Source organism: Phaseolus vulgaris, chromosome 8 (assembly GCF_051622355.1).
Source record: "Phaseolus vulgaris cultivar YP4 chromosome 8, ASM5162235v1, whole genome shotgun sequence".
NCBI classification, from domain to species: Eukaryota; Viridiplantae; Streptophyta; class Magnoliopsida; order Fabales; family Fabaceae; genus Phaseolus; species Phaseolus vulgaris.
This window is the reverse complement of record NC_143505.1, coordinates 20417931-20430716: the sequence shown is the minus strand read 5'-3', so window position 1 is coordinate 20430716 and position 12786 is coordinate 20417931. Positions and strand designations below refer to the sequence as shown.

The 12786-nt window shown below is 37.3% G+C and overlaps 1 protein-coding gene across 1 annotated transcript; it reads right to left on the bottom strand.

Annotated features, from left to right (window-relative positions):
• Nucleotides 1-1812: 1812 nt before the first annotated feature.
• Nucleotides 1813-12211, bottom strand: LOC150025502 (uncharacterized). Its single transcript, XM_090294067.1, has 3 exons — nucleotides 11898-12211; nucleotides 7912-9292; nucleotides 1813-2148 (listed from the first exon to the last, which is right to left on the bottom strand). The coding sequence occupies exons 1-3, from the start codon at nucleotides 12209-12211 to the stop codon at nucleotides 1813-1815; spliced, it is 2031 nt and encodes a 676-aa protein (XP_090150193.1).
• Nucleotides 12212-12786: the final 575 nt, after the last annotated feature.

The following is a 12786-nucleotide window of genomic DNA, read 5'->3' as shown; positions in this document are numbered from 1 at the left end:
TTTGAAAACGTTTATATCACTCAAGTTAATCACAAGATTATGCAGATTAATTTGCAAGTTACACACACCCTGATATTAGAAAGAAAACCAGTGAATCACAAAACAGCAAGCTTCAATTTTAAGCTAGTGATTAAGGTTCAATTGAAAGCTTGACAATTAATTGAGTAACATATCACAATCAATCTGTTCCAGTGGCTTTTAACAGATTATATATGTTCTTTTCATAACCAAACAGATTTTCAAGAAATTAAGAACAGTATGAAACAAGCCCAGAAAGAACAGATTTATTATTAATTGAACAGATTTATTTCTTGACAGTTTAACAAATATGCAGTAATTCAAGTGCAGAGATTAAGGGAGAATGAACACGAAGCAATTATACTGGTTCACTCCAATGAGCTACATCCAGTATTCACCTAAACCAAGGTGAAATTCACTAAATCACAATTCAAACAAACACAAACACCACTGTTCTTGAACCTTACAAGAACTTTGGTACACTTGCTGAAAAACCATATTTTAGCATACACACTCTTCAAGAAACCCTATCAAGAGGAGTTTACAACCACACTTTTACAAGAAATGAAATGTGAAACGAATACACCTGATAGAGGACGCAGAAATCTGCCTTAACCTAGTAGAACAGATCGCTTAAACAGTAGCAACCCCTCTCACCAAGCTTTGGAACCAAACAAGAACAAACACACTTTTGATTTTGGAAATCTTTCAAGAACAAATGCTAATTCTTTGTAAAACCTTAATTCTCTGATGCACAACTTGTTTTCTCAATTGTATGATCGACACTTAAACTCAGAAGCAAGTTTTCTTTTTATAGAAAACCAACTTATAACAGATTTTTGAAAAACAGTTAAAGCTGTTATAAAAAGAACATATTGAAAATAAAATGAACAGATTTATTTTCAAAAGCAGTTAGAGAATCTGTTATGAGAGAAGACTTAGCCAACCATTTTGGTGCAGGGACAAAACTGAAAACCTGTTTAAGATAAGCATTGCACCAGACTAAAAAGAATCCATTCATTTACAGATGAACAAATTTATTTTTCAAAATGATAACAGAAAAAGCTTAACTATTAAAACACAGTCATTTTGAAAGCTAGAAGACTTAGTCAAAATACTTGATGCACAAAATCTAATTTTCACAAGACTTAGCCAAAGCATCAATTTAAAAAAGAATATGTTTATTTAGAAAAGAACAAATTTATTTTTATGCAGTAAACGTGTTTTTTGGAAAACATGTGAAAAACACTTTAAGAAATTTTGTGCTTGCTCTTATCACATGGCCAGGGGTTAGGAGGTGAGTTACTCAACAAAAAGCCTACTCTTAAACAACCTCTAAACACTTCCTAAGACATTCTTAAAGCAAAAGGAAATATACATGAATTGTACATAAAAGTCTTCATCAAACACATGTTTTGAAGGGACAGCAACCATCTTCAACAATCTCCCCCTGTTTGATGGAGACAAATCCCCATAGCTCTGTTGCTTTAAGAACATGTACTGCACCAAATAATAAACTAGAAAATTGAAACATTGCATAACATGTAAATCAGTTTTAAGGTGCAGAATGTAACTTCCTGTTTCAGCTAGCTTCACCTAGCATGGTGAGCTATTTTTCTCCCCCTTTGGATTCATCAAACAACATTTAAGCATAAGGGAAGATAAAACAGAAACATAACCATAATAGTCCAAAAAATAAAGACAAATTGTTCAGCATTACAGAATTTTAAAACACTGATAAAAGAAAGCATGGAAAGCAACATACTTATAATCCTTGTAGTATAGCTCTGCAAGCTACGCCTGAACTCCTTCAATTTGATCATCAAGGTGCTGAAACCTTGCTTGAGTGATCTCAAAATATGCCCTCTGTTCTGCAGTCATGACATCAAGGCGATACAGAACTTGCCTTTCAAACATGGATAATGGTTCACCTCGGTATTCTGGAGTTTGATAGGCAACAATGGCATTCTGATGAGTTGCAGCAGCCTCTTCATGCACTGATTGGGGAGCAGGTGAGTCTCCTCTGACTTCTACAGATGGGGAGCTTGTCCTATGACTTCCAGCATGACCAGCAGATTGCTCTTGCCCATAAGAGTGATGGATAAGATAACATGAGTGTTCTTCGTTTTTCTATTTGAAGAGGCACACCTCTCTTCATTCTTTTGACAATCTTTTTTGCTTCTCTGACGTATCTCTTCCATATGCTTTTGTAGAGTTGGAAACATAGCCATTTGATCTTCAAAAATTCGTTCGTTTTTTATCGTGTGTCTTGTTGAAACCATGATTGCTTGTAATTCTATCTTGACCTCACGGTGGACGCCAATTGTACTTATATAGACAAAGTGGGTCTGGATAGTACCTGAGACTGGTTGTAACAATTGTCTTTTGGTCACTCCTTTGCTCTTCAATACTTTACTCCTTAAGACTTTAAGACTCCTTCCTCAATTCATCGGCACTCGTTCGGGGTTGACCTGCAAAAGGTACTCCGACGATCAAGTAAGTGTTCAATATTTGGAGTGTATATTAAGAACTGATCAAAAAGTGTACCTTACATCTCTGTAGAGAATTTATTTATAATATTAAGCCATTGGTCATTTGAATGATTGGTTGAATCTAACATGTACCATCATTAGCTGATTTCTAGGATGGTTATCTTGATTTCTTGGGACATTACTCGAATTTTGTGGGATGTGACTCTGATTCTCAATGAGTCTTTGCAGCTGCTTTAACTGCTATTTATTATATTTGTTTTAAATGTGTTCCAACCAAGTTGGTCAGTCCCCAAGGTCGAGTGGCATGGCTCGTCCAGCATCGACCAATACAAGGATAATTATTCTCGCCGGTTGACTCGGTCGTCGTTGACTTCAAAGGCATATGGTGGCTCCTCCTATCTCCTGATGGTTTACGCTCTCTCCTTGGGTAGTTGAGAGTGGCTCCGTTGAAACAGAGGGGGCCCTACCTATTGATTGCACTCCGGCGATTAAGTCAGTACTAGGCTAAGAAACAATAAGTGTGTAAAGCAGTTTCAGTCTTACAAATGGCGTACCTTTTTTAGGGTTCTTACCACCCTTTATATAGGTTGTAATATAGTCAACTCCCTATCCCTCAAGGATTTTTCATTAAGTGGAATTAGGGTTTGCAGGTGAGGCCTCTTGGGATGCGTTGCACAAGCTTAGCGCAGCCGTGACACAAGACTTGCCTCTTCTGGAGTGCAATCTTTCTAACAGTATAGCCGTCGGGGTACCAACTCATGTACCAACGTTGCGGCGTCATCTGTTCTGTGGGTGCCCTAATTATTCACGTGCCATGCATGCAGTCTTTCCCTGGAAACCCTAACCCTTATGGGCCTTAGCGCCTCCAGGGAACACTTGCTTGTGTCGTACCCGAATGTGCTATACACACCCCATGCATGATCCTCTCGTGATTTAGGTCTTTCTGGTATTTGGGTGTTAACTCACATTAACTCATACTATTTGTGGGGCCCAGCTTACGTGGCCCATTATTACTATTGGACCACCAAGGTCCGATGTCGACATCTGACGTCGACCTCTTCTTCAGTCGAGGTCCGAGGTCTGGCCTGTACACAAGCCCCCCAAGCTCAAGCTATAACTTGTTTCAGCGAAGAGGCTAAGGGATCGCCCACGGCAACCTACGTGGCACTTAGAGTGACGGGACGTGAATAGTGCACCGAAGTGATGTCTCACCATACTTTTTCAATTAGCGTACACGTGGCAAGATCAACGGCTAAGGCTCGTTGCCGTTTGCACTTCTTCGTATACGTTAAACCCTTCAAACCCCTACACTCCTTACTGTTTTATTACTTTACTTATCATTTTCTCAGGCATTTCTTGCTCTCAAAACACTCTCTCGTCTTCTTCAACCACTTCAACCTTCGAACCCTAGTTGCTCAAAGGTGAGTTCTTTGCTTTATGATCGCCCCTGTTTTATGATTCTGATGCTCATAACATGTTATAATTGTTCTAGGACTATTTATGTTTTCTGCACTTTACATTCCATGCTTTTGTTCGCGCATTCTCTGTTTTTCTGGACTCCTGAATCGCACCATCTTCTTCCTCTAAAGCTTCGTTTTTTCTTCTCCTTTTTTAGGTCTTCTCTTTAAGATGGCTCAACCGAATCCTTCTCCAGTCTCAATACCAAATTTTACCCCAACCTCAACTCCAGTCTCGACCCCAACCCAACTCCTTCTTCCTCTAACTATAGGTCTTTGTATCGTTGGGCACTCAACAACCTTCTAGAGGAAATGATGGATTTGTGTCTTCTTCTTTGCGGTTTTTGAGTGGATTTGCGGAAACTCCATGGTTTGATGGTGGAACAAGGCTCTCCTAGGAGTTATGATAGCCTTGGAGGTGCATGAGAAGTATGATTTGAGAAAGCTGAGGCCTACTCTTCTTGGAGGTGAAAGTTTCGGAAGATTAAAAGCCTAATCCTAAGAAGTCTTAGGCAAAGAGTGAGAATGGCACAAATTTGGCAGCATTTCACTAATGAATTAATCTTAGAAAAACATGAGGTAGGCTCCTCCTTTTATAGCCTAAGGAGGACCGGAAATGAATAGCCAAATGTGAAGGAAATTCAAACTAAATGAAATGGAATTGGCGCCTAATGCAAGCACACATGATAAGCGTGACATGGTGTGTCTCATGTGATGCTTACTAGGCCTAAAGTGACCGGCCTTAGTTAAATTAGGAGTTTCTAGAAACCCTAATCTAACTTAGGTTGGTTTTTAGGAGCCAAAATTCATCCTAATTACAAATTAAATAATTTTACAAAAGAAAATTCCTATACTACTTTGACAAGAATTTAAAGACTATGCTACGCTTGATTTTGGACCTCTTGGAACATGTAGAGGTAAGTTTCTCTGCCATCAGTGGCAGTGTTCCAATCCTCATCAAGCCTCTTAGCCATGACCCTTGTAGTTGGCCCAATATGTCTTGATGTTTAGCTCTCTTTTGGGTTGGTGCTTGGCCCTCTTCCATCATCCCTTCCCCCTTGGAATGGATTTGTCCTCAAATCCAAGACGTCATCTTCTTCATTAGTACCTACAAAAGGAGACAAGTTAATGACATTAAAGGTATCATGTACTCCATATTCGGTAGGTAAATTTAATTTATATGCATTATTATTTACTTTCTTGAGGATTTGGAAGGGTCCATCACCACGGGGACTAAGTTTGGACTTCCTCTTAGTTGGAAACCTATCCTTCCTAAGATGAAGCCAAACTAAGTCTCCTTCCTCAAAAATGATTTCTTTCTTCCCCTTATTGTTGTATTTGGCATACTTCTCAGTTTGTTGTTGTAATTGCATTTTAACCTTCTCATGCATTTTCTTAACAAATCCAGCTTTGTTAGCTCCTTTCTTATGCACAAATTCTTGTGGATTAGGAAGGGGTAACAAATCCAAAGGAGTAAGAGGGTTGAAACCATATACAACTTCAAATGGAGAAGCATTAGTAGTTTTGTGAACTACTCTATTGTAAGCAAATTCAATATGGGGAAGGTACTCTTCCCAAGATTTGTGGTTACCCTTCATGATTACCCTAAGCTTAGTACCAAGAGATCTATTGACTACCTCGGTTTGTCCATCCGTTTGAGGATGACATGATGTTGAAAAATGTAGTCTAGTGCCAAGTTTTTCCCAAAGGGTTTTCCAAAAATGGCTTATAAACTTTGGATCTCTATCTGATACTATACTCCTTGGTAAACCATGAAGTCTTACCACTTCTCTAAAGAAGAGTTTAGAAATATTTTGAGCATCATCGACTTTGTGGCAAGGAATAAAATGTGGCATTTTACTAAAACGATCCACTACCACAAAGATGGAGTCATGACCTCTTGCAGTCCTAGGAAGTCTTAAGATAAAATCCATGCTAATATCTTCCTAAGGAGCATTTGCAATCGGTAGAGGGGTATATAGTCCATGAGGCATTGTTTTAGATTTTGCTTTTAAACATGAAATACATCTAAAACAATGTCTTTGAACATCTCTTCTCATGTGTGGCCAATAAAATTTTCCTTTTAAAAGATCAAGAATTTTGTCAACTCCAAAATGGCCCATGAGACCCCCTTCCTGTGATTCCTTTACAAGAAGTTTTCTACGTGTACCTTGGGAAATACAAAGTTTGCCTTCTTTAAAAAGATACCCCTCGGACACATAGTAACTTTCTTGTGCTCTATGTTCACATTTAGCAAAGATGGATGCAAAGTCTTGGTCTTCTTGATAAAGTTCTTTTATGTTGTCAAATCCAAGAATTTGAGCACCAAGTTTTGAAAAGAGCACATGTCTCCTTGAGAGAGCATCCGCCACTATATTTGTGCTTCCCTTCTTGTATTTGATGACATAAGGAAATTGTTCAAGAAATTATATCCACTTTCCATGTTTTTTATTGAGCTTGTGTTGGCCTTTCAAATATTTTAAAGACTCATGGTCACTATGAATAACAAATTCTTTTGAAACAAGATAGTGCTCCTAAGTCTTAAAGGCCCTCACAAGTGCATAGAGCTCTTTGTCATAGGTGGGGTAGTTAACGGTGGCTCCATGAATTTTTTCACTAAAATAAGCAATTGGATGCCCCCCTTGTAACAAAACCGCACCTATGCCAACCCCCGATGCATAACATTCTAACTCAAAAGTTTTAGCAAAGTTTGGTAGAACTAGAATGGGTGCATTAGTAAGTTGAGCCTTTAGCCTTTGAAAGGCTTGTTCATGCTTTTCACTCCAACAAAATGTAGTGTCTTTCTTCACTAACTCATTGAGTGGTGAAACTAGACTAGAGAAATTAGGCACAAAGCGCCTATAGAAGCTACCCAAACCATGAAAGCTCCTAACATCTCCTACATTTTGTGGAGTTGGCCATTCTTGGATGGCTTTGATTTTTTCGGGGTCAACATGTACCCCCTTTTTGTTTACTACAAAACCAAGAAAAACTATGTTATCAACACAAAAAGTACATTTATCACTATTGGCAAACAAATTATTATTTCTAAGCACTAGAAAAACTTCCCTAAGGTGGCTTAGGTGGTCTTCTAGGTTTTTACTATAAATTAAGATATCATCAAAATAAACTACCACATATTTACCTATACAATCTCTCAAGACATGATTCATTAGCCTCATGAATGTACTAGGTGCGTTAGTGAGACCAAAAGGCATCACCAACCATTCATATAGTCCAAACTTGGTTTTAAAAGCGGTTTTCCACTCATCACCCTCCTTGATTCTAATTTGGTGATATCCACTTTTAAGATCAATTTTGGAAAATATGATTGACCCATGTAGTTCATCAACCATATCATCAAGCCTTGGGATTGGGTGCCTATACTTGATGGTGATGTTGTTGATTGCTCTACAATCACAACACATTCTCCATTGTCCATCCTTTTTGGGCACCAACAAGACAGGTACAGCACAAGGGCTTAGGCTCTTTTGAACCCAACCCTTCTCCAACAAATCTTGGACTTGAGACTCTATCTCCTTTTTTTCCTCGGGGTTAGTTCGACATGTTGGCCTATTTGGTAGGCTTGCCGCCGAAATCAAATCAATTTGATGTTCTATACCTCTAAAAGGAGGAAGTCCTATGGGTCCCTCTTTAGAGAATATATCATCAAATTCATTTAAAATATTTTCAACTTGAGGAGGTAGAATCATAGTTTCAAGGTTTGTGGCAGTGCATGTAAGTGTTCCTTTACAAAAGATAAGGCTAGGTTGTTCAACAAGAAGCATATTTTCAAAGGTATTTTCAAATTTTTTGTCTTGTTGAATGACCTTGTGGGAAGGAACATTCTTTTCCCACGCCTTTTGATCCCTAAGGATTTTCTCTTTTTCTATTTTTTTTTTCTCCTCATCCCTCTTATGTTTCATTTGTATTTGATCTCTTACCACTCGGGAGTGTCGTAAAAGATTAAGTATAAATGTCTTTTCTTTGTGGGTGAAGGTAATCTCATTAGTTAGACTATTATGCATGGTTTTCTTATCAAATTGCCATGGTCTACCTAATAAGATGTAACAAGCTTCCATAGGTACTACATCACATAAAACATTGTCTTTGTAGTTACCTATAGAGAACTTGACTTTCACTTGTTTATCTACAGCTAGTTCCCCATCTTCATTCATCCATTGAAGCTTGTATAGTTTAGGGTGAGGAACTACTTGTAGATTTAATTTTTCAACCATCCTAGTGCTACAACAATTGCAGCATGAGCCACTATCCGCAATGAGAGAACATATGTTTTCTAAAACTTTGCATCTTGTGTGAAAGATGTTCTCTCTTTGTGTTTCCATGGTTGTACTAGGTTGGTTGTTGAGGGTTCTTCTAATCATCAATAATTCCCCCTCTAATGGATACACTATCTCATCATCTCCCCCTTCTTCTTTCTCACTAGGTTCGCCTTCACAACTAGTATATTCATCTATTCCTTTAAAAAACAAGGTTCTTTGGTTTGGACATTGTGCTTGCACATGTCCTCTTCCAAAGCATTTAAAACATTTGACATCCCTAGTGCAAATGGGTGGAGTGAGGGTATCTTTTCCTAAGGGTTTGGTAGTCTCTTTTGGTTTTTCTTTGGATGTACTACCCTCCCTTTTGAAATCTCTCTTGGGATAGGAGTTAGGATATGAACCTACCTTTTGACTTGAAGTTTTCCTTAAATTTTGTTGTTCAACTTTGATACAAAGTTGAACCAAGTCATTCAAGTCTTGATAAGGTAAAAGTTCAACCCAATCTCTTATCTCAAGATTTAGCCCACTTAAGAATCTAGCTATGGTGGTGGACTCATTCTCCCTAATGGAGGCTCTCATCATATAAAGCTCCATCTTTTGCCTATACTCCTCTACACTCATTGTTCTTTGTTGGAGTCTTTGGAGCTTATCCATCAACTCCCTATTATAGTAGGAGGGTATATGGTGGCGCCTTAGGGCTCCCCTAAGGTCATTCCAATACTCTATGGGAGGCTCCCTATGAAGACGCCTATCTCTTTCTAAAGATGTCCACCAATACATAGCGTTTCCCTGAAAACTAAGAGTGGTTAGGGGTACTTTTCTTTCTTCACTCACTCTATGGCAAGCAAATAATTGTTCTACCTTCATTTCCCAATCTAAATAGAGTTCTACATTTTCTTTTCCATGGAAATGGGGTAGGTCTACCCTAACCTCTCTTGGGCGCTCTTTTTCTCTTCTATCTCTTCTAGTTCTTCTAGGGGGTGGTTGATAATACTCATTTATCCTAAGGCTTTCCTCCCCAAAAGATTCATGATCTTTAGAACTAGATGCATGAGAACGTATTTTTTTTTATTTTTGAGAATTCTCATCCTTTTCTCTAGTCATTCTCAACTCCTTGATTTGGGCCTCATGCTCCAATTGTTTATATGAGAGTGATTGAAAGTCCTTGGCTAATTGTTGTATAAGAGATTTGATGGACTTTATATCACTTTCATTAGATTTAGAAGAGTGAGTTGACATGACTAAAGATTTGTGTTTAAAAGTATTTTACTTCAAGAAAGAAGAGGAAAGTAGTGAAGGTAGCTTTCTAGGAAAGAGAGGTGAGTCACTAGGACTTCTTAAGTACCAAGTCTTTCCTTGCCAAAACCTATCCCTCAAAAACTTCACACAATTCTTTTTCTAAATAAATTACTTAGACCACAATGAGGAATGAAAAGTCAAATTTTATGCGATGGAAAACAATGCAAAGCAATTAACCAAAGCTAAACAAGTAATTACCGTAAACAATTAAGCAAAGCTATACAAGTAATTAACGTAAAGCAAACTAGCTAAGCACAATTAAAGATTGCTAATCTACAAAGCTTTAAACTAGACGTTTCCTAGGTGAGGCTTCTAGACACTTTGAGCCTTTGAAGACACACTCACCGTCTATACGTGATTAATCCACTAATTAAACAAAGGTTAAATGTAATTACAACTCAAAGAAATACAAAGAAATTGAATTGCACAAATTAAATTTCAGCTTTCTATACTATGCACTCATTGGCTTGTGATTGATCTTCCTTGTTGTGTTCTAGAAAGTGTATGTGTTTGTATTTATATTTGTTGCAACTCCTTGCCTTAACCTCTTATGGTTAGCCAATTAAAATCTTCAAAACAGTACCTACTAAGTAGGGATAGACTCACCACAAGGTTAATTCCACTTAAAAGAACCAATTTGAATTTTGTTCTCCAATTAATTTTAGAGGTCAAGAAATGAAAGCAAGAAACAATTCAAATTTTAAAAATAGGACAACAACAATTGGATTTGATTTATAGGACACAACTAGAAGGAGTATTGAATAATATTGGACAAGCAATAAAATAGGGACTCAACAAAAGGTAGCACTCAAATGGAACCTAGAGAATGGCACTAGAATTGATTAGAAAAAGCAAAACAGTACTACTGGAAATTTTAGGTCCAAAAAGCGTGACTTATAAAACTTATGCTGAGCTGGCTATTTGAAATTTGATTCTTAAATTTGAACCACAAACAATTCAAGGTCTTAGAAAACTTTTGGCGCTATAATCACACCAAAATTATGCACCAAATTATTGTGATAAATTTGTCAAAATTCTTATCCAACTGCCGTATATTTTGGCGCCAGGATGCATTCTTTTTTTGTTTTATTTATCATTTTTTCTCTATTTTGTCTTTTCATCTAATTATTTTTTTCTTGATTTTCTAACACATCAAAATGTATTAATCCATATTTTCAGAATTTTTCTCCAACGTATTTAAAATTCATAACAAAAAAACAGCTAGTGCAGAATTTGAAAAACAGAGGAGTCCTAATTCTGGAATTTAAAAATAGATTAAAAAACTTCAAAAACACAATGGGGTAGATGTATATGAATTTGTATAGAACTAGCATACAAATATGAACTCAAACTAAAAGAAAAATGCACCAAAGGATCAACAAACACAGAAATATAAATCATCACTACATGGATTTGATGACAAATTAGGAGAAACATGACTTAGACAAAACATAATATGATTCAGAAATTAAAATGACTCAAAACACATCATATGAACCAAATAGAATTGCAAACAAGACTCAAACAACCTAAAATCAAAACAACAACACAATTCTATATAGATTCCTACACAAAATGTGAAAATAAGAAGCTCAAGAACAATTTGAACATTTTGCACCGATTGAATTTCTTCAAACAGCACCTAAATCAAATTAAAATGTAAAAAACAGCAAGACAACATGAAGAAGTGAAGAACAACACGAAATAAGAAGAACACAAACATATATTTGGAAGAAGAAACTTAGCTCTTGTAGAACCATAGCTCATGATACCAAATGATGGATTTATGTCTTGTTCTTTGCGGTTTTTGAGTGGATTTGCGGAAGCTCGATGGTTTGATGGTGGAACAAGGCTCTCCTAGGAGTTATGATAACCTTGGAGGTGCATGAGAAGTATGATTTGAGAGAGGTGAGGCCTACTCTTCTTGGAGGTGAAAGTTTCAAAAGATTAAAAGCCTAATCCTAAGAAGTCTTAGGCAAAGAGTGAGAATGGCACAAATTTGGCAGCATTTCACTAATGAATTAATCTAAGAAAAACATGAGGTAGGCTCCTCCTTTTATAGCTTAAGGAGGACCGGAAATGAATAGCCAAATGTGAAGGAAATTCAAACTAAATGAAATGGAATTGGCGCCTAATGCAAGCACACATGATAAGCGTGACATGGTGTGTCTCATGTGATATTTACTAGGCCTAAAGTGACCGGCCTTAGTTAGATTAGGAGTTTCTAGAAACCCTAATCTAACTTAGGTTGGTTTTTAGGAGCCAAAATTCATCCTAATTACAAATTAAACAATTTTACAAAAGAAAATTCCTATACTACTTTGACAAGAATTTAAAGACTATGCTACGCTTGATTTTGGACCTCTTGGAACATGTAGAGGTAAGTTTCTCTGCCATCAGTGGCAGTGTTCCAATCCTCATCAAGCCTCTTAGCCATGGCCCTTGTAGTTGGCCCAATATGTTTTGATGTTTGGTTCTCTTTTGGGTTGGTGCTTGGCCCTCTTCCATCAGGAAACCTCCATTTTGACCTCCCTCGCGAGCATAGCTGTTTATAGGAAGAAGCAGACCTGTCACAAGTCTTGCGTCTTCGGGAAGGAGCACGATAAATTTGTGAGGGTTGTGCCCTGTAGGGTAGGTGAGCCTGTGTGCTCTGACGAGTCATCAGACCCTAAGGGACCCTTCTTGATAGAGATCAAGTAAGAGAGGATTTTACTAATGGAGGAAGAGGCCATCCACCCAAATATTTAAAGTTCTTCCTTCTAGTCTTCTCCAAAATTAAAGAAGAATTAAATAAAGAGAGGACCAAGCCTAAAGCCAAAAGAAGACTACGAGCATTCAAGAATGGGCTCCAATTAATATCTCTCTTTATAGTTTCTTTTGTATAAATTTCTAAATAATATAGAATAGCTTTAGGATGTGCTAAAGAGGGAAACCTTAAAGACACCTCTTTTTTATAGCACCTATAGGCATTAGTTTTAGGAAAAAACTAGAAGGTGCCTCTTCACTCTCCATTTAGGCGCTATAATTGGAAGAGTTAGAAGGCTACCTTGTAAAGCTTCTCTTGTAAGCTTCTTTTGTAATAGGTGACCGGTCCTCCTCCCTATAAAAGGAAGGCTTGGGTCTTTGAAATAATAGAATTGATTTTTTTAGTAAAGAACCTCTCCCAAATTGGTGAGTGAATTAAGAGAGACTTGCACTAGTGCAAAAAGAAGAAAAGGATACTTTTTATTTAGTGCG

Coding starts and splice junctions, on each gene's coding strand:
- LOC150025502 (XM_090294067.1), bottom strand. CDS start 12,211: ATGACTCGTCAGAGCACACAGGCTCACCTACCCTACAGGGCACAACCC. Junction 9,293..11,897: donor CAAGAGGTCCAAAATCAAGC/GTAGCATAGTCT, acceptor TCATGCATCTAG/TTCTAAAGATCATGAATCTT. Junction 2,149..7,911: donor TTTTACGACACTCCCGAGTG/GTAAGAGATCAA, acceptor CTCTTCAAATAG/AAAAACGAAGAACACTCATG.